The sequence below is a fragment of the Cannabis sativa genome, chromosome 6, assembly GCF_029168945.1.
Source record: "Cannabis sativa cultivar Pink pepper isolate KNU-18-1 chromosome 6, ASM2916894v1, whole genome shotgun sequence".
Taxonomy (NCBI): domain Eukaryota; kingdom Viridiplantae; phylum Streptophyta; class Magnoliopsida; order Rosales; family Cannabaceae; genus Cannabis; species Cannabis sativa.
The window spans coordinates 10,344,249-10,365,321 of NC_083606.1; the positions used below are offsets into that span (position 1 = coordinate 10,344,249).

Sequence of the window (21,073 nt, forward strand, 5' to 3'; positions counted from 1 at the left end):
TAATTATAAATTTGAGATTTGTTGAGATAAATACCTTAAACACGGCAAACATAACATGAAGTATATAAATGTAGAGTTTTTGAAGCAATAACTAGAGTCATAAACCTTAAAACATCAACGGTTAAAAATAGCTAGTTATATATATGAATGACCATAGTATGATTCTTGTGTGGATGAAGGCGGTTCAGGAAAATACGCGTTGGAGTGTTCATTGAATGAGTCAGTTGTTGGTTGATTGTGTGCTGACTGTTGCCCCTGAGATCCAGTATTCTGTTGACGGTTTGGGCACCGCCGATAATCATGGCCTGATGAGCGACAAATGCGACAATGTCTTGAGTTTCTTGGGATCTGCTCCCCGTTCGGTCCTTCCCTTGGATTTCCCGTACCCTTTGTTCTCACAACTTCAGGGTCTTTAATAATGTTGGGGTTGTTACGATATCTTCCAGGTTGTGGCGTCTGTCCTTCTGGATTGGAACTCATCTCAAATTCTTCCTTGAACATTAGAGTTAGCCGTTCAATCTCTTCCTTTGCACGCGTGTACGAATCCTCTGTTTTTGCTGCATAGAAAGTCAAGTTATAAGTTAATGAGCTGAGAGATCCAAACCTAGCCATCTCATAAATGTGTTGTTGTTCTTGGGCCGGGGAGTTAAAATGTAGGTGGAGATTTGTCTTCGCGGATTTGCTCCATCGCTTCATGAGAAGAGTATTAGGTATTCTTCTGATGTTTAATCTTTTCATTGTAGCCCATAAATGTCTACAAGGGTACCCCTGACTTTCATATAGCATGCAGCCTACAAGCAGTGTAGTGCTCGTTGGCCTTCACAGTAATGAACTCGGTATCGGACTTCCGGATGCTGAAACTTTCCAATGGTGTATATCTGCCACTCTCCTTCTTGCTCCTCACTTATGACAAAATAATTATTCTCTAAATCAAGCTGCTCAGCAACCTTGTGGTACATAGTTCTTGTGTAGAATTCAGCACATTGGTTGTAGTACGTGGTCAAGCATGTAGGATTAGGTGGGTGAGGTCGAGTGCATCTGCTTTTGAAGTCATTTGCAGTCTCGTTGTGTCTGAGCTTTGAGACTGTCATATCTATGGTTGTTACGAACTCACGCAAGCAATAATTCTTCTCTAAAAATTTTTTTAGGGCTGAGTTGATCGATTCGCAACGTTGTGTGGTTCTCATTCCTACAACGAATGAACCCCTTAAATAAGTTTCTGCCCACTGTTTTCTTGTGTCGAATGTTGTTTGGCACCATTCATTATCTGTTAGTTGTTGGGTTTCGACGACGTCTAACCATCTTGCTTCGAAATCCTCCTCCTCGTAGTAGTTGTACATTAGATCTTTAAATATTTTCAAGAAGATCGGATCTTTAACCTTTTTGGAAGCATTTGTATTGAGATGCCAAGCACATAGACGGTGTGTCACATCAGGCATGTGTTCCATGATGGCCTGTTTCATGGCCACATCTTGGTCAGTAACTACAACATTTGGCTTCTTATCTCCATGGCATTCGAGAAATTTTTGAAGTAGCCAACGATAGGATGGAAGCTTCTCGTGGAGGAGTAGAGCGAACCCGAAAATGCATGTGTTGAAATGGTGGTTTACGTCAATGAGAACAGTGAGAGGCTTATTGTACTCATTTGTCATGTAGGTGGTATCAAACCCTAGTACATCCCCAAAAGCCACATAGTCGACACGTGAGTTTCCATCTGCCCAAAATAAGTTAGCCAATCGATTCTCCTCGTCCACCTGATATACAACGAAGAAATTTGGATCCCTCTCTGCGAGACAATCAAGAAATCCCAACGCTCCTTCCGAGTCTGTCTCTATCTTTTCTTCTCGCTTGGCACCAGCAACCCTGTTGTAGACATCTCGAAGTTGACATGGCATTCTCTCGTAACCTCCACTTTGCAAAGCAACATGAGACATTATGTTGGCAGTTTTAATTCCAACTGAGTTCATCGACCTAACTTGGGCAAGCAAGCCATCGGACACTACTCGGTATGATCTCAAAAATTGTACCTCACTTGATGAAGCGAGGTCCTGATTGTGTATTGTGCTGAACTCTTTGCATTTCCAAGTGTTAGACGGTTGTGTGAGTAAAATACGTAATGCTGCCTGACATCCGGCTCTAGTGACATCATGAGGTCTCTTTTTCTTTGTGTTTCCGTTATTGTGATTCTTTTGTAACCCTCGGAACAACAAACCCACCTGCGCATTACGATGACTCCGTGAGAACGTCGTACATCATCTTTTCTTGTGCCGAAACCCATCCGTTTCGCATACATTTCGTAGAATGCTTCCCATTTTCCCGCTTGTCGAGACTCTTGCCTAGGACGTCACATATTTGAATCTCATTCACTGGTTTTGTGATGTTTAGCTCTGCTGTTATGCTTTCCCATTCGTAGGTTTGTTCCTCATTCATGTTCTCTGCTTGAGACTCGGCCTCCATATTGTATCTGTTTGAATTAACAAATTAAATGATAAATTTAATAGGTAAGGAATGGTTTTCGAGAAAGATAAAAAAAAAAGGACTTACTGATAAGTAACCAATTGTTCCTTCGACGTTAATGTACTGGAGTGGAGTTACAGTGTTCGATTGTTATTGATATCCAAGAATTAGAGATGAAGAGTAAGGGAAAGATAGTGGTGAGTCGATTTAAATTAGATTTTATGAGATTGAATGCCTCAGATTGTAGAGTAATATGGGTTGGTGATCACATTTAAGTGTGTTGGGCTGATATTAATGGGCCTTTCAAATATTGGAAACTCTATTCCACTCTCTTCGTACTTTCGAACAGTAAAATAGTACAATTACATTTACTTTTGAATAAATTAATTGGAAAATAATGTTATTGTATGATTTTTGGGTTTAGATATTTTGTTGAGTTGTATGGGTTGGTGGTAACATTTAAAATTGTTGGGCTTATATGAATGGGCCTTTACCAACCTTTTTTAATGAATTAAACCACTTCGTACGTCAGGAAAAAAGTAATAGTACATTTTTGTATTTGTGGAGAATAAAGATTGAAAAGTAAGGATGTTTTTTTTTTTGTATGAATTGATGACATTTTTTAGTAGAATGGGTAGTTTCTCCCATTTATATATGTTGGGCATTTATATATGTTTGGCTGATATTAATGGGCCCTTCACCTACATCTTCTTATGAATTAAACCGTCGTTGTACGTTAGAACAGTACCGTAGTACATTAGGTTTTTTGGGAAAACGGGATTGATGAATAATGTTGACATTTGACCATACTACGTACGCCTACACATGTATTTAACTGTGTAATTCAGAAATTTAACCACCCCTCTTTTGACACATCAGATGTGCCCAATGGAGTACATCCCAATAGAGTACAAACTAACTAAAAAACGTACTATAGGGTTATTCTCCACGACTTATATAACACACTTGAGACGTTTTCCAATCCAGCCTCAAGTTTATAGAGAAATTAACTTGTAATTTAGTTATTAGCATTACATATATCAAGTATGAGTTCAGGTCCACACTGGGTTATTTTCAATGGACCAAATGAAGGTATCTATAGTAGGTACGAAGAAGCTGTAAGCAAAAACACTAATTCTGATGCGTCCATAAAAATAATTCGTTATGAATCTTTCATAGAAGCTTTCTCTGCTTTATGTCTACATGGAGAGACGGGACAATGCTTCAATGGGCAGCAAGTTAGAGAACTTTGCTGTGTTAATGAGTTTCCCTGCATGTGGGATTCTGATGATGATAATGATGAAGAGGCTATCCTTAATTCTGTTTCCTCACTGTTTGATGAGGGTGAATGCTCTGGTGCAAATAAATCACCCGAACAGGACAACGTGAAAGATTCGACTGACAAAGGTGAGGACCGAAATGGAGATGATATAGAAGTTGGGGACAAAGAAGGAGTGGATACTTCTCCAAAAAACAGTAAATGATGCTTTGTGTTAGTGTCCAAGTTATGTTATTTTATATTTTGATGCTATAATGTACTATCAGTATTTGTTATGAAATCTGTACTACGGTTTATTTTGCAGTATTAATGTCACTTTCCTCATTAATTAATTGTGGAATTAAAAGTGAAGTGAATCATTGTGAAATCACAACTACAAACAGAAAGAAAATAGACTTAAAATAATATAGTAGAGTTACATACAACTATATATATAATGGAGGTAAGTTCTTCAATCTCATTAAATGGCCTAACAAAAAGTTGATAGAACGGCCATATGAGATGAGTTGTAACAAAAGTACACTATATATATATAAAATACCACGATTGAAACCGAACGGATGTTCAATCAAGTTCTATAACTTGAGGGAACTTCCGTTGAGACGGAGGGCTATTGTCTCTGAACGGGGACTTTGGTCGTGAAGGAGTTTCTCTTGGAGTAGTGATTGGTGATTCTTGTTTTACATGAAGTGGGTAGTGGGGTATGGACACCTCGGTGTAGTCGAGAATGTCATCCATGATACCCTCTAATTTTTGTCTTGAAGTGTTGGCTTCTTGCATGAAGTGGGCTGTATGGTACAGGTGTTCGGCCAGTTTGTACGACTCCTGCTTGGCCTCCGTGGCTCGTGAATGAGCCTTCCTTATCAGCTTTTCGTGTTCGTGGAGAACAGACTCCAGCCTTGCACAGTTTGGACATCCTGACATGGAGGCTGAACGGAGTCTTGGACTCCGTGACGGTGTACCTACGGGTCTTGTGGAAGAGAAAGGATGCGGTGGGGATTTTGGAGGACTTGTTTCAAAAGGGTTGAAGTTTTGGTAAGGGTCCATTTGATTTAGGAAATAGTAAAACGGGGTTTCAAAATAAATGCTTAGTTTGTATAACCTAACCTTTACTTATATAGTGGTTTGGTGGGTTGATGTACACGTAATTCGGTTCATGTAATTTAATAATGGATTTTTTTTTCCCAATTAAACCATTTAATAGTTAATAAATTTTGACAATGGTAATATCCACTTACGACAATCTCAAAAATCCCAATTTACCCATTTAGTTAACCAATTTTAATAGAAGGAGAAGGTGAATCAAATCCAAACAAAATCTAAGTAATATAAAAAAAGTACTATGTGATGTGACATTTTTCTATTAAAAAGAATAGTACGTACGGTTTTTTGATTTAAATAATAATTTTAATTGAAGTAAAAAAAAAAATGTCACATCACCATCTTGAAATAATAAGTACATGGTTTAAATGGTGAAATAAAAAATGTGATATGACATCCACTCATTTCAGTAGTCAATAATTTATTAACATTTCACATCATAATCGTTGTTGGGACCACTACCATAGTTAATTAACTTAGTTTTGTTAATTTTGTTGGGTAATACTATCATAGGGACTACTATCGTATTAAAGCTGACCTAATTCATTTGTCCAAATTTTAATAACAAAAATGTGATATTAGTATATTAGAGCCCAACAAATATTAAATCTCCTTGAGTAATATACCTAGGTTTCGTGTTTGCATATAGTATCTTAATTAACTCAAATCAGGGAATCCCATGAGATCTGCATGTACTGAGTTTGATTTGACGTTACACTGTGACATCTCTGACGTACGTTATTTAAAGCATATGAAATATTCCATTTAACGTCAGTGAGTACACTGTGGGACGTAGACAGAAAATTAAATATTGATAAGACAACAATTGGTTTTTTTAGTGAGTATGCAGAAATTAAAATTAGAGGAAATAGTCCATACTTGGCTAAGAAGATTACAATATTTGGACAATTTTGAAATAATTCCCAACAATATAAGAATGTGGACTATTAAGAATGGGTAGTAGTCCAAATTTAGTACAACTCCTAAATAGGAAATGGTTGAAACTGTATTAAAATAAGTATTTTACGAATAAATATGTACGAAATTATAGTTTACATTTGACAACAATTTCTAATTATCTCATTAAATTCAAATATTGAGTAAACATAATTGCACCATACTGTATTTACGGTGTGAAGTACTGTGCACATATATTGATGTACGTTATTTTCAAACTTGAACTTATTGAGATATGGGAGATCCAGCTTCTGCCGTACATTGAAATACGTCCCAAATATATTTGCTAATTAATTTGTGGGAACCACATTACAATTTTTCACATCTTTATTTAAACATTACAAATTTCCAATATTAAAAGTGAACACCCAACTACCATTACCATGAAGATGTTATGAATCCGTGTTGGTAAAATTAATATTAAATATTTTCATTTAAAACCTGATTTGACTAGACTGTACACCCTATCAATCAAGATGACTTTGTCAATGCATTGGAAAAAGACATTTGGAAAATCCAACCCAAATTGTGAAGTGAGTTCAAATTTCAAATTAAATAATATTTAAAAATAATAATTAATAATTTCAAAGGTATTACTAATTACTTGATAGTAATTATATGTCATTATTTCACTAATTTTGTACCATTAATCCGTATAAGGTCACAACATTAGGGTGTACCATCTACTTTGAAAACCCTAGCTCATCCACTTATTTTATTATGGAATTATTTTTTAAAATCTGACATTGCAAGTGTTATTCGTAACTTATTGGAAATAGTGAAACTCAATGGCACATATTGAGTCAACATATTTCCATTCCAAATAAAATTTAAGTTTACAGTTACAAAGACATACACAATAGAACAGAATTTGTACATAACTTAGTTGTATCCCAAAATAAATTAATTAGGATGTTTTTTACACTGAAAAATGTAGGTTGTATTGAGATATACTATAATATCAGTACTATTATCACATGATGCTTTATCTGACTCAAGACTTTAGTTTTCCACCCCGCGTGTCGATTTTGGTCCAGTGTTTGGCGCACCGACGGCTGTATCAAATATGATAACACTCATCCCCCGATGGCCTTGTGGACTAGGGAGGTTGGGTAGGTTCGGTTGGATGGGAGATTTGGCGGCGTCTCAAGTAGTTCCCTCCAGCCTAATCCACCAGTCCGAACCCTTCGTCAACATTACCTGAATATACATGTAGCACGTACATAAAATTTCTAAGAATCAATTTGTAATAATATAATATTGAAAAAAATAGACAAAAATAGTTGAGTTATTACCCAGATTTATTATGAGATGATTGATTGAATTGCTGAAATTTCCTTAATGCATCTACAACACACGGTTGTATTGCATACCAATCCTTCTGTTTACACATCTTCACTTCGGTGCAACAACAATACATAATTTATTTTTTTCATATATTATCCCTACACATATGTGTACAGGAAGGGAGTGAGTTCTCTAGGAAAGAGAACAATACTAAATTGAGGTGTGAAGGAGTAAGGACAGGTAGAGGGGTATATATAGTACTTGTGGATGTGATTGTGTTGTGTAGTCTTTTCAAAAATTAAAAAATAATAATTAATACAAACTGGTACGGCTAAAGATGGGGTGATATGACACCAATACAAACCTGATTTTGTCAATGCATTGAAAACCGTTACTTCAACATACCCAACCAACTAATAAATTTTCCTTGGAAGACGTAATTTGAACCAACCTATTGACCGGTTTTGTTATGGTTTGGTTCAGTTTGTACGTGTAAGAAATTAGTACAATTTGTGAGAGAAAAAGTTGTTATTAGTTTGTATTGGAATTCTAATTTCCAATAATCAGTTGACATGTGTAGGATGTATTACCTTCTTTAATAAAATAAAAAATACTTATTTAAATATACAAACCTTTGAAGTCAATATGAATGAAAATAATGTGTGTCATTTAAATATACATTTTGAATTTTGACTGGGTTAATATCAATGAAACTTAATTTTTGTCTTATGTTAATAGAATCTCCTACAGTACATATGATGTGACATATAACTATGTAAAACTCAGCCAAGTACGTTTTTACAATAAAATAATAATTTCAACACTTAAAGTAAACAACAAATCCTTCAAAACCCTAAAAAACGATTTTAAATAAATGAGGAAGACCTTTTTTGTATTTTAAAATAATAAACATTTTAATAATATTTTCCCATCAATCCATATACGGTCAAATCAGTAGGTTGTACATGAGGAAGCAATTTGACCTAAGACTGTAAAAAACGCTGACATTCGCCTCCCGCATATCTTTTCTTCAAGAGTCTGGCGCACCGTTGTGTCAAATATTATAACACTCATTCCTCGGTCGCCTTGTCCACTCGGGAGGTTAAGGTTCGGTAGGATGACATATTTGGGTGGCCGTTTTGGAAGTAGTTCCCGCCACCCTAGTCCACCCATCCCAAACCTTCGTCAACATTTCCTGAATACACATGTACCACATACATAAAATTTTTAAGAAACAATTTGTAATAATATAATATTGAAATAAATAGACATAAAGAGTTGAGTTATTACCAAAATTTGTTATGAGATGATGTATTGAATTGCTGAAATTCCCTTGATGCACCTACAACACACGGTTGCAGTGCATACCAATCCTTCTGTTTACACATCTTCACTTTGGTGCAACAACAATACATAATTTATTTTTTTAATATATTATACACACGTCTACATATAGGGAGTGAGTTCTCTAGGATAGAAAACAATACGAAATTGTGAAGGAGTAAGGAGAGGTAGAGGGGTATATATAGTACTTGTGGATGTGATTGTTGAGTGTAGTCTTGACAAAAATTTAAAAATAATAATTAATAATATAACCCTAGGTACGGCTACAAATAACCTAAAGCTATTTATTTGACTTTTTCAATCCCTTGAAAAACGTAGTATCAACAAACCCAACCCCCTACTAACTTTTCCTTGGAAGACGTAATTGGAACCAATATGCATGCTCGGTGACAACATTGAAATTGTTCACTGTGCTAAACAAAAATTATGTATTTAAATAAGGTAAATGTTGCTCCCATTGTTATCACATGTAGCAACAAATATCCTAATATTATGTCCAAATAAACATGTGTGGCCAAATGAATAAGAAATTAAATTAGGATGTTTACTAATAATGAAAACTCAATATTTATTTAAATACGATTTTAATATTTCATTAAAATATTATTCGTTGGAGTAAATATTGCAATAATTTTTGTAAGATTACATTAACGTATCAATCGTTGGAATCAAGATTACAATAATTTTTTGAATACTATATAAATATAGATATTTAATAACAAAACTGTTTAATGTTATGAATACAATAGTAGTTTAAGACAAGAAGTGACTCTAGTAATAAAATCAGGAGAATAGTGAATCCGGTACGCTTCATGATGAACTGAGTACACACTCAGCCCAAACAACCTAAATTCATAGTGCGACTTCTGCCATACTGCATCGGTGTCACTCTGTACAACCCTAGGTCGAACTTGATTCGGTGAGTTCGTTAGAAGAGGAGTGACTCCGGTACCCAACAGCAAACTTCACTACATACTGTGTCACCGCGCATGTTAACACCGCGAGTGACAACGTCAGTACTACGAATGGTTGACTGTCGCGTCGTACAACCCTAGCTCGAACTGGATTCAGTGAGTTTTTTAGGAGGATAGTGACTCCGGTACACCAAAGCTAACTTGACTACATACTGTGTGTCACCTTAACCAAAAAACACCGCCTGTAGCAGTGTGCGTGCTGTGAAAGGTTGACTGCCGCTCATTAGAACCCTAGCCCGAGAGGATGTTCAGTGAGTTCGTCGTGAGGATAGTGACTCCGGTACACGAATGGTGACACGAGTACTTACTGTGTGTCACATTAACCAAAAAACACCCCAGTAACAGTGTGAGTGCTACGAACGGTTGACTGCCGCTCATTAGAACCGTAGCCCGAGAGGACGTTCAGTGAGTTCCTCGTGAGGATAGTGACTCCGGTACACGAATGGTGACACGAGTACTTACTGTGTGTCACATTAACCAAAAAACACCCCAGTAACAGTGTGAGTGCTACGAACGGTTGACTCCCGCTCATTAGAACCCTAGCCCGAGAGGATGTTCAGTTAGTTCGTCCTGAGGATAGTGACTCTGCTACACCAATGCTAACCTGAGTACTTACTGTGTGTCACATTAACAAGAAAACACCCCAGTAACAGTGTGAGTGCTACGAACGGTTGACTGCCGCTCATTAGAACCGTAGCCCGAGAGGACGTTCAGTGAGTTCCTCGTGAGGATAGTGACTCCGGTACACGAATGGTGACACGAGTACTTACTGTGTGTCACATTAACCAAAAAACACCCCAGTAACAGTGTGAGTGCTACGAACGGTTGACTCCCGCTCATTAGAACCCTAGCCCGAGAGGATGTTCAGTTAGTTCGTCCTGAGGATAGTGACTCTGCTACACCAATGCTAACCTGAGTACTTACTGTGTGTCACATTAACAAGAAAACACCCCAGTAACAGTGTGAGTGCTACGAACGGTTGACTGCCGCTCATTAGAACCGTAGCCCGAGAGGACGTTCAGTGAGTTCCTCGTGAGGATAGTGACTCCGGTACACGAATGGTGACACGAGTACTTACTGTGTGTCACATTAACCAAAAAACACCCCAGTAACAGTGTGAGTGCTACGAACGGTTGACTCCCGCTCATTAGAACCCTAGCCCGAGAGGATGTTCAGTTAGTTCGTCCTGAGGATAGTGACTCTGCTACACCAATGCTAACCTGAGTACTTACTGTGTGTCACATTAACAAGAAAACACCCCAGTAACAGTGTGAGTGCTACGAACGGTTGACTGCCGCTCATTAGAACCGTAGCCCGAGAGGACGTTCAGTGACTTCCTCGTGAAGATAGTGACTCCGGTACACGAATGGTGACACGAGTACTTACTGTGTGTCACATTAACCAAAAAACACCCCAGTAACAGTGTGAGTGCTACGAACGGTTGACTGCCGCTCATTAGAACCGTAGCCCGAGAGGACGTTCAGTGAGTTCCTCGTGAGGATAGTGACTCCGGTACACGAATGGTGACACGAGTACTTACTGTGTGTCACATTAACCAAAAAACACCCCAGTAACAGTGTGAGTGCTACGAAAGGTTGACTGCCGCTCATTAGAACCCTAGCCCGAGAGGATGTTCAGTGAGTTCGTCGTGAGGATAGTGACTCCGGTACACGAATGGTGACATGAGTACTTACTGTGTGTCAGAGATACTGATAGTAACAGGATGTTCATTGTTACCATAACGAACCCCCCGTGAAAAATTGTAAATTTTTAAAAAATATTCCAACATGTAATTTTCGGCTTCATGACAGAGATACTGATAGTAACAGGATGTTCACTGTAGACAACACTATTTTTTTTTATATATAATAATTATATATTATTAAAAAAAACTAAATAATTATAAAGAAATATTAATCAAGACTTTTATAAATGTATTTGTTTGTATTTTTATATTTTTAAGTGTGGTAATAATATATTCGGGTGTTTGCAGTGTGGGTAGTGTAGTTTTTAACCCTTTTTTTTTTAACCAATCCATACATGCAGTTTTTCCAATTTCTCAAACCGCAGTCGCACCGCGAAACTAAAAATCGCAGAACTCGCACTGCGGAAAATGGTGCGATGCGGTACTGTTTTTTCGATTTGGACTATTACCAATAATTAAACTATCACAAATACAACAAAACTTGAGCAACATTTGTGAAAAATTAAATTTCAATCAACGTAAATTAAAATATTTAATGTTTACTAATATTGGCATCCCTACTAATATTATTTAATGGATTTAACAAATATTTAGTAGTGTAATATGGGACGTACACTGTTCACTTGATGGACCTTGTCAATTCACACAACACTAAAATATTATTTTAAAAGAAAGGACTGCTTGAGACATGACATGATACGCTTCCCAACGAAACAATCAGCCATGCCCTATTATGTTGTACGAATTAGGTTTTGAAATTGGGGTTTATTTTGGCACCAAGATTGATAATGTTAGAAAATTTTTAAAAAAAATTCATTTTCCCACCACTAACTCATTTGGAACAGCCTATATATAAACAGGTGCCCCCTTTCCTTGTGAGTAACACACATTATCTCCACCATAGTTAGAAAAAAAAAAAAATTTGTACACCTCACTCACAAATTATAGTACATCGCACATGGTGGCTGGTGGTGGAGAAGACTCATGCGGGTTCGATGGGGGTGGTCCGCCTTGGAGAAATTCACTTCAGGGACACCCCCATTGCTACTGTGGTGATCTAGCTTATGTTTGGACTTCTAGTAATAGAGCAAATCCTGGTCGTCGATTCTTCGGATGTCCACACTATGTAAGAGTTTTGTCTTTTTAGATTCAAAAGTACTTCTCATTTATGTTTTCTGTACTTAGGCAGCCATGATAAACTAATAGGGTTATTTTCAACTCAGGAGAACGATGAAAGTCGAGGATGTGATTACTTTTGTTGGATCGATAAATCACATGGTAAGAGAAGTACAGATGCTACACCTGGATTGCGAAACAAAATCAAGATTTTCGAAGAAGATAAGAAACGCAATGAGAATGTTATTAGAAAATTAATTTTTATCATTTTTATTTGCCTTCTCATCATTGTCCAACTTATATTGCGTTGAAGATATGGGTTGTCCCAAAATGCAAATGTTTTGTATGTCTTATGTTCTCAAAACTTGTTTAACTTAATTGTGTAGAACTTAATAGATGCGTGTGGATGATGACGAAAATTTCATTTGGTATGAAGTACCCACTACGTTCTCAAAATTTTATGTTTTCTACATTTCTAATTTCTGTAGCAAATTTCGTCAATGGGTTCAATGTGAAGTTGCAAAATTATATATTATTCACATCTTCGTATTTGTTATGTGAAGTAGCGCAATGAGAATGTTCTATATTCTATATTTTTCCTCATTACTATGTTATGAAAAACCAAATTTAAGGGGGCTATTGTTTATTTACATTTGGTTAGAGTAATGGTACATTTGGTTAGAGTAATGGGAGTTGATATGGTATGGTTTCAATCTTTTTTTTTTAAATGTTCTCAAAACTCAGTTTAAAGTTGAATGACTACAAAGATTTGGTAACTAACATCAAACAATTAACAAGTGACCTTTGTCGTTATTTGTAATGTTATAGTACATGTGTTTTGAAAATACGGTTTAAGGAAAATTCGGTTTAAAGTTTAATGACTACAAAGATTTGGTAAGATTAGGCAAGTAACATGATTTCCTTCAAATAATTAAGAAGAAGTCACCTCTTCACCAAAAAAACAAATAAAGAAAATTAAGAAGTCACCTTTGTTTTCTGGTTAAATAATTTCTGTGAAGTACAATCAACTACTTCTGAAGTATGGGTACATTGTAAGAGTTGTTATGGTGTGAGTACAAAGATTTGCTAAGTATGGTTTAATATATTGTCAAAACTAAAATAAACACAAGTCTGTGAACATAATAACCAGTTCCAAACGTGAACTAATAAAAACAGATGTCTAAATCCAAATGCTCCCAAATCCAAACTAAACAACACACAAATAACACAACCTATGCTCCCAAATCCAAACTACACAACACACTAATAACACGACCTATTAATAACACAACCTATTAATAACACAAGTGTTTTTCACACACTATTCACCATATGAAATCTTAGTCTTGGTAGACTGAAGCCTAGGGGAGGCTCTTGACGGGGGAAACATGTTTGCATTGCGAGACTTCGCTGTACTGAACCGAGGATCGCGTGGAGACTTTGACGGACTACGCAAAGGGGCCGAGGATGATGCAAATGAGCTGCCTTGTGCAGCCCTACGATCTTCAACCACTTTGGTACGAATTTCATTTTGTTCATCAGTTATGATCCTCGCAGCGATTTCCAAACGTGCCTCAACCGGTGAAACCGTGCCACAATACGAAACAAAAACAAAAACTTAGAAAATGTAATTAACTCTAATCAACTTCACAAGAAACACCGAATAAAATTTAAATTACACAACGTTAATCTCAATCAAACTTGCGTAGTACATTCTGAAATATTTAAAAAGTGGTATACCTCATCAACTACTTCTTCCTCATTGGCCACAGCGTCCATGTACTTCATGACGTATACTCCACAATCTCGGTCATTGTCTTGTTGAGGAAGCCCGCGATCTTTCCTGTCAATTCTGAAATCCACGAAAGTCACATTCTTCGACCTATTCTCCTCAAACAAAAGGTCCAACGTCGACAACTGCAAACGTATACAATTAGTTAGATTCAATGAAGAATGAGTTATTCACATCAAACAATGAAACTTTGCAAGTTTACCATTTCTTTCGTAGCCTCCACACGATACTTCTCATTCATTGCGGTGTGTAGGGAGTCCATAAATGAGACAACCTTGGACTTCATATTTACTTCGGCACCAAACCAATGTGGTGCACCTTCTAGAGTCAACACCGGCACAAACATCTACAATTGAATAGAGGAACAATAAAGTCAAAAATAAATTGAAATTACAGACCATATAGATATTCGACACTACAATGACCAATATGCATCGCTAACATATCTCAGTTTTCAAAATTACAATTAAGAACGACCATGTGTATATGATGAAGTACCTTGACGCATTTTTCCAAGTTGTCTTCGTAAAACAGTTTTGACCACTCCCGGTCTTTCGCAATCCTCTTCACATTAAACGAACCGAGAGTTTTTTGCTGCAAAAGCATTGTTCATCTTCTCAAGTAACAGAAATTACAACCAAACTGAATTACAAAATTTAAATTAAGCTGTACAGCAAAGCAATTACCGAGATGCGAGTGGGCATGTACCAAACACGAGGTTGGTCAGGTAATCGACTATCACGTTCGTACTTGTTCATTAGTATAGAAAAACAGTCAATGATCTGCAACAAAATGAAATATGATTTACACATGTACAATAAATGATACATATTTAGTTAATACTTTGACACTTACGGATCCCTCAACTTCTCGCAACGGTCGCAACGATGCCATGCACCTCCTATCCACTTCAAACTTTCGAAATTTCGCAAGCACATATCTGATTCAATTGTAATCAATGTAACTGTTATTAAAAATTTCTACAAGTATATCATAATGAGAAATACGAAAATAACATTTACTTACCCCGGATCTAACGTGTTGCTAAAAATAAACTTGTAAAACCCATATTGGTTACGGGGGATCGCTTCCTTCGTCTTGAAAGGCCCGACAACAGCTCTGCCCGACTCAATGAATTGCTCGTACGCCTTATCGTTGAAGTCATCCTCAATTAAAGGCACATTCTCCGACTGTGTCTTCTTTGATTTGACGAGGGCTTTGCCTTTATTCCAGAAAGATGCCACTTCGAGTATATCAAAGTCCTCATCGTCGAAGGTCTTATGTGCAGCACCTTCATCTTCAACAGATTTTGTAACAGATAGTGAAGGCGTACTTACAGAATCCACCACATTTTCGTCGGATAGACCAACAACATTAGTCTTCGAACGGACAGGGACTTCAACGGGGACTCCTCCACGGCCTGGCCGCACTCCGCCTTCTTCCCCGTTTCCGCAGCAAAGATCCTCCTCCAACTCTCGGTCAATACCACCTACACCTTCTCCTTTGTCCATAAATTTCAAAGAAAATGATCTCAACTGAGACTTTAACTCATTCGAGATGTACTCCTTCAACTCGTTGATAGAGCTGACAAAGTGGTCACTGCTCTTTCTTCCTTCCGAGTCGGAGTAGTAGTTGGGCAGTATTACGGGATTCGAAGTGAGCGTTATCTGTTAAACATAACAAATTTAATTTTTCAAACCCAAAATAATTAATATCAACTGAAATCACTTTACCACATTGTAACCAAAATTCGATGTACCTTGTCGCTGTTGGGACCCCCATTGTCTTTCACAAATTTGTAAGCGGACTTACATTGTTTACTACCCCAAAAATCAACGGGGAGCACTGTTCGGTCGACATATCCAAAGTTCCACTCCACGTGAGTCAAGTACACCAACTGTCACAAACAAACAATGTATTGGTAATACATTCGACTAATAAATGACAATATTATATTATAAACTGAATAAACACATTTACATAATTGAAAGATAACAAAATCAATGTACCTGGAGGAATAAGGTGCAGCCAGATACATTCTTCGTCGCCTTATTTCGGAATCTGAAAATTGAGTTCATCGAATGCACGAACCCCGCGGTCGCCCAGTTCTTGTGGCGAATGTCCCTGGTAACCCTAAGGGAGTGCAAGTACCCCGAAGTGATATCGACCCCCGTTTTCGGCGCAAGGACTGTCCCTATGACCACCAAAGAAAATTTAATGAGAAATAGGCTGTCTGCCTCAACGCACTCCAACAAAGATTTCTCCAACATTGTCAAGGACACGGTGTACTCGACAACGTTCAATATCTCCTCCAGATATCGAGTGTCACTATCACCCTCGGTGACTACAGGATCCCCTCCGTCGTCCACCCCCATAACATCTCCAAACATCGCGGCAGATAAGTGAATTTTCCTCCCATACAAATCCAGTATGCTAGTGGTTGGGTCAACATGTTTGATTAACCAACTCACTAGTCGGGTGTCAACGTATGGTGCATCCTCTCTGATGAATGATCCAAATCCAGCATTTTGGATCACATCTTTCTGCTCCAGGTTCAGGTTCTTGCAAATCCTCATTAAACGGTTGAAGGAGCATCGACCGTACACAGATGCTTCTTCACTTTCAGGAGCACCCTCTTCCTCATCCACCTCCACTTTCTTCCCCTTGGCATCAGCTGCCTTTGGTTTCCTCCCCCTTGTTTGCACAGCCTTCTTAGCGGGATTAGGGTTAGGGTCATAGCTTCTCCACTCAGACTTCTCCTCGTCGGTGAAACCTTTATATTGCACTTTTAATTTGTCGGTAGCCTGTAATATGAGGCAAACTTACATCAACTACAGAGTACATGGAAAGAATCGTAAAGTACGTCAAACAACCCTAGGTCAATTACAGACAATTGATATAAAAAAATTAAGTAACAGTCGACATCAAACCTCTTTCTCAGTTAATCCCTTCTCAGCTGCTCGAAGGGCTTTGTAGTTCGCATTGCTACATATGGACATAATTTCAATCAAATATATAATAAAATAAATGTTAACCATCAATCACACGAGTAAACAACTATCCATCATTCAAAACTTACAAGAAATTTCTCCAAGCAACCGCATTATCGTTCGGCTCGGGGGTGACATCCTTCTTTACGGGTTCATTTCCCCCTTTCCTTTTGCGTTTCCCAGCCATGTATGATGAACCTAACCAAATTAAAGATAAACAAATTTAAACAATAAGGACTACATATTTCAACAAATACACTATATAAAAAAAAAAAATTGACCAAAACACAATGAAAATCGTGCATTGTAATCACCCAAAATCACATCAAATCAACTTAACCATTCGGCATTGGAAAAATTCAGATTTCAAACACACATTTCATGCTTCTTGCATGTTACACATTAAAGTACATTAAAATGATGTGAAACGCTTTTCAACTAAATGATTTCCAATACTCAAAAATTATACGACAACACTTCCACAACCAAAACAATGAACAAAACAACACTTAACTACTAACTCTCATAACCAAAAAGTGGTACAAACGAGTTGGTACAATTCGTGAGAACCAACAACATAAAGCACACACATGAATAGACAAAATTCCCCCAAACTTAACCAATCTAGGTACCTTGTACCTCTTAATTCATGATGAACAGAGTACAAAGCCATTTGGAAAACATTTAATATCAGAATTAACAAAACAATGCTTCACTACTAACTGTCATAACCATTTCAATAACTTTTCCAATAATTGATATACACAAAAAAACAAAACTGCCATAGTTTTTATCAATAGTGTATCTCATTAACTCATGAATCTTCTGTCTAAACCATCCAATTTTTCAAAATAAATTCATAACAATAGGAAAATACAAACTACAACTTCTAATTAAAGTACAAAAATCACTCACTACCCAACACATGACAGCCATCACCATTTCATTGTTTTCCTTTCTTTCAATTTTTTTTTTTGGTCAATATAGGGCAGACGAGGGCAAAACATTAGGGTAAAAAAAATACACACGAGAATGACCAAACACGTGAATCCAAAACACTTTCACAATAAAATTGATTTCCGAAAACAATTATTTTTCAGCAACACTGTACATACCAATGTTTACATTGTTTTTCTTTCTTTCATTACATTCTTTCATTAAAATTGTTTCACTGCAAGGGTATAAATTAATCCAACACACTTTCACAATAAATCAACAAACAAAAAGGGTAAACACATGAATCGAATCAAAACTACTTCCTAGTACTGTGTAAAATTGGGGAACATAAAATGTACCTTCAATTTTCTGCAACCCGTGAATCAAAACTTCTTGAATAAGCAGATTTAAGGCCTGTAAAACGGATTAAAACTACTCAATAAACCAAAAATGGAACAGAAAAAAAAAATACGCAATGCAAATACACGGATTGAACACCACATCACAATTTTGACAAATACTTTACTATCCAACTTAACCCAAACTGAGAAACAAATTAAGTTTTCTTTTTCCATGAATGAGAAATGCATTACTATCCAATTTACCCCAAAATGAGGAACAAATTTATGAGTGGTGATGAATGTTGCTAAGCAACACCTTAATTAATTAATAATAAAGTTGTTCTATCTGCATAACTTTGAAATTTCCACTTTTTTGACTATATATTTTACAACAAAAATTCCATTTTAATAAAAAAAATAACAATAATATGTAAAATATAACGAATGAGAACACATACAACGTTTTACTGTAACAACAACTTTTTTTTTTCTGAAAACAGATTAACACCAACAAATTTCTATATAATTTTTTAGTACTTTATTGATTGAAAAATAAAAAATCACGAGGAATGGCAGTCAGGACCTCCTTCCTAACTAGTATCTAACATTATCCAAAGTAAATAACAAACAATATGCAAAAGAATGAGAAAATTACTTGTACAAACCCACCTCGTTCGGAGAAGGAGCCGGAGACAAACAAAACCAAGTGCACCAACTCTGAAAGTACTACAGTTTCCTCTCCCAAAGAAAATGTGAAGAACAAGAAAAAAATGGGAAGAACAAGAAGAAAATTCGAAGAACAAGAAGAAAATGAGAAGAAGAAGAAGAAAATTTGAAGAAGAAAAAGAAAATAACAACTGCCCTAAAATAAACCTAACTCTTTATACCCACGAAGAAGAAGAAGGAAAGACTAATGTATTTTCAAAAATTGGTAACTGTCACGTACATCAAACGTCAATCGGTGTCAGTTTTTTTAAAAATTAATTAATTTAAAATACAAAAAACCAACCGGTTACCATTTTTCCCCCCCTAACTACCCCTACTTTAACCCCAGCCCTTAGATCAACCCCCAATTCAATCCAACGGCTACAGTACAATCAGGGATTGTATTCCCTATTTTGGCATAACGGGACCAAATCATGTCCCTATATATATAATCATGAAATAAATTATGTGAATCATGCAACATTAAATGTTATTTCTGATCTTTATTGATAAGTAAATCTGATTATATTAAAATAGGTTTTATTTAGGGCACAAAACCCAACAAACTCCCACTTGCACTAATATAAAACAAAATGTGCATTTCAAATAATCTCAACACCTTGATATACAAATCAAGTGTAGTAGTAGTATACTCCTCGTAATAGGATCTGACAGGTTGAATTAAACACAACCTTTTCTCCACCATTACTCTTCCTTAATCACAAAATCCTTGATATTGTGAAATTCCTCTCTATATGTCTACTCTCTTGGGATACTGGATTCTATACTTTTGGCAACTACTTTTTGATTAATCAGGAAATAACACTAGTAGTTAAGACAAGTTGGAACGGTGCCACAAATGTATAGAACTTTTCTTAGACTGAATAAGTATCTTTCCTGCATCTTTAACATTCAGTCTCTCTCTGGTAGACCTAGAGACTTCAGAATGGTTTTTACACTTCTCCAAAATAACTACTCCACCCCCAGAGTAATCACCATCTTATCAGTAGACTTTCTAGCACAAAGGCAAGTCTGAAAATCTGATGTGGTGTAGTCTAAGAGTTTTGAACTCACCCTTATCGACTAACATATAGTTCCTCTTCTTAATCTTAAGTTTTACTTGATTGTCTTCCAATGTTCCTCTCCTGGATTAATCTGATACCTACTCATTACTCCCACTCAACAGCAGGTGTCTGGTCTAAGGCATACTAAAGCATATCTGAGACCTCTCACTGTTGATTTAAGAAATTCTTTCATGGCTTTATCTTTTCTGGAATAGTTGAGACTTTTCCTTAGATAAATAAATTCTATGCCTAGAAGTTGTGAAGCTTCTATAGATTGCCATTGGAAAGAAAATGCTTCAGCATCTTACTAAAGTGAGTTGCTTGCATTAGAGTAAGTAATTACCAGGTATACCACAAGCCATAGGTTTAGATAAACTCAAACCTATAATACTAGGAACAGGAAGTTTTGTTAAGTCCATTGAATAGACTTATTAACGAAAATTTCCTTTTATGTCCTTGTAATAGAAAATTTTAGGTTACTCCATGTGAATGGATCAAACCATAGTTCTCTTGGCTTTTCTTCTTAGTTTCTTATCTTGACAATCCATTACTTGTTTAAACTTACAATGGATTTTAATCACTAGTGTCTTCCAAGTCATAAAAAGGTGGATTCCTAGAAACCCTCCCACTACGACAAGGTACCGTGAATTATGTCTAAGAAAACTAAATGGTATTGACCTCTTCGGTTGTGTCAAGACAACAGAGGCAGTGGGATCATCTTGTATCAAAGAAGATGATAGAACACTTATGGAATCAAAAAATATCTCCTTTATTTGTTACTTTGTTTTTTCAGACTTAGTCATTTTCTTAGAAAATTAGTATTTGTTTAAACAAACACTTTCTTATCTATTGACTATGGGATGTTCCACCCCTAATCACTTAGAATAGCTAACAAACATGCAAACCATGGTTAACAGTTCTAGCTTTTCTTAAGATTTCGATTAGGTCATCCATGAATCTAGTAATGATTTACATTAAGTATACAACCATTGCATCATTTCGATTAGGTCATCCATGAATCTAGT

General features: G+C 36.5%; 3 protein-coding genes across 3 annotated transcripts; 1 reads left to right on the forward strand and 2 right to left on the reverse strand.

Moving 5' to 3' along the window:
• Positions 1–791: 791 nt before the first annotated feature.
• Positions 792–1,934, reverse strand: LOC133039143 (protein FAR-RED IMPAIRED RESPONSE 1-like). The gene has a single exon (XM_061117972.1). The coding sequence runs from the start codon at positions 1,932–1,934 to the stop codon at positions 792–794; it is 1,143 nt and encodes a 380-aa protein (XP_060973955.1).
• A 10,091-nt stretch (positions 1,935–12,025) lies between these two features.
• Positions 12,026–12,584, forward strand: LOC133038760 (uncharacterized). Its single transcript, XM_061117033.1, has 2 exons — positions 12,026–12,230; positions 12,328–12,584. Exons 1-2 carry the CDS (start codon positions 12,063–12,065, stop codon positions 12,529–12,531), a joined length of 372 nt encoding a protein of 123 aa, XP_060973016.1. The 5' UTR covers positions 12,026–12,062; the 3' UTR covers positions 12,532–12,584.
• Positions 12,585–13,883: 1,299 nt separating this feature from the next.
• On the reverse strand, positions 13,884–15,399 carry LOC133039063 (uncharacterized). Its single transcript, XM_061117871.1, has 6 exons — positions 15,039–15,399; positions 14,868–14,952; positions 14,699–14,794; positions 14,511–14,606; positions 14,215–14,358; positions 13,884–14,137 (listed from the first exon to the last, which is right to left on the reverse strand). The coding sequence occupies exons 2-6, from the start codon at positions 14,904–14,906 to the stop codon at positions 13,916–13,918; spliced, it is 597 nt and encodes a 198-aa protein (XP_060973854.1). The 5' UTR covers positions 14,907–14,952; positions 15,039–15,399; the 3' UTR covers positions 13,884–13,915.
• Between the last annotated feature and the right edge of the window lie 5,674 nt (positions 15,400–21,073).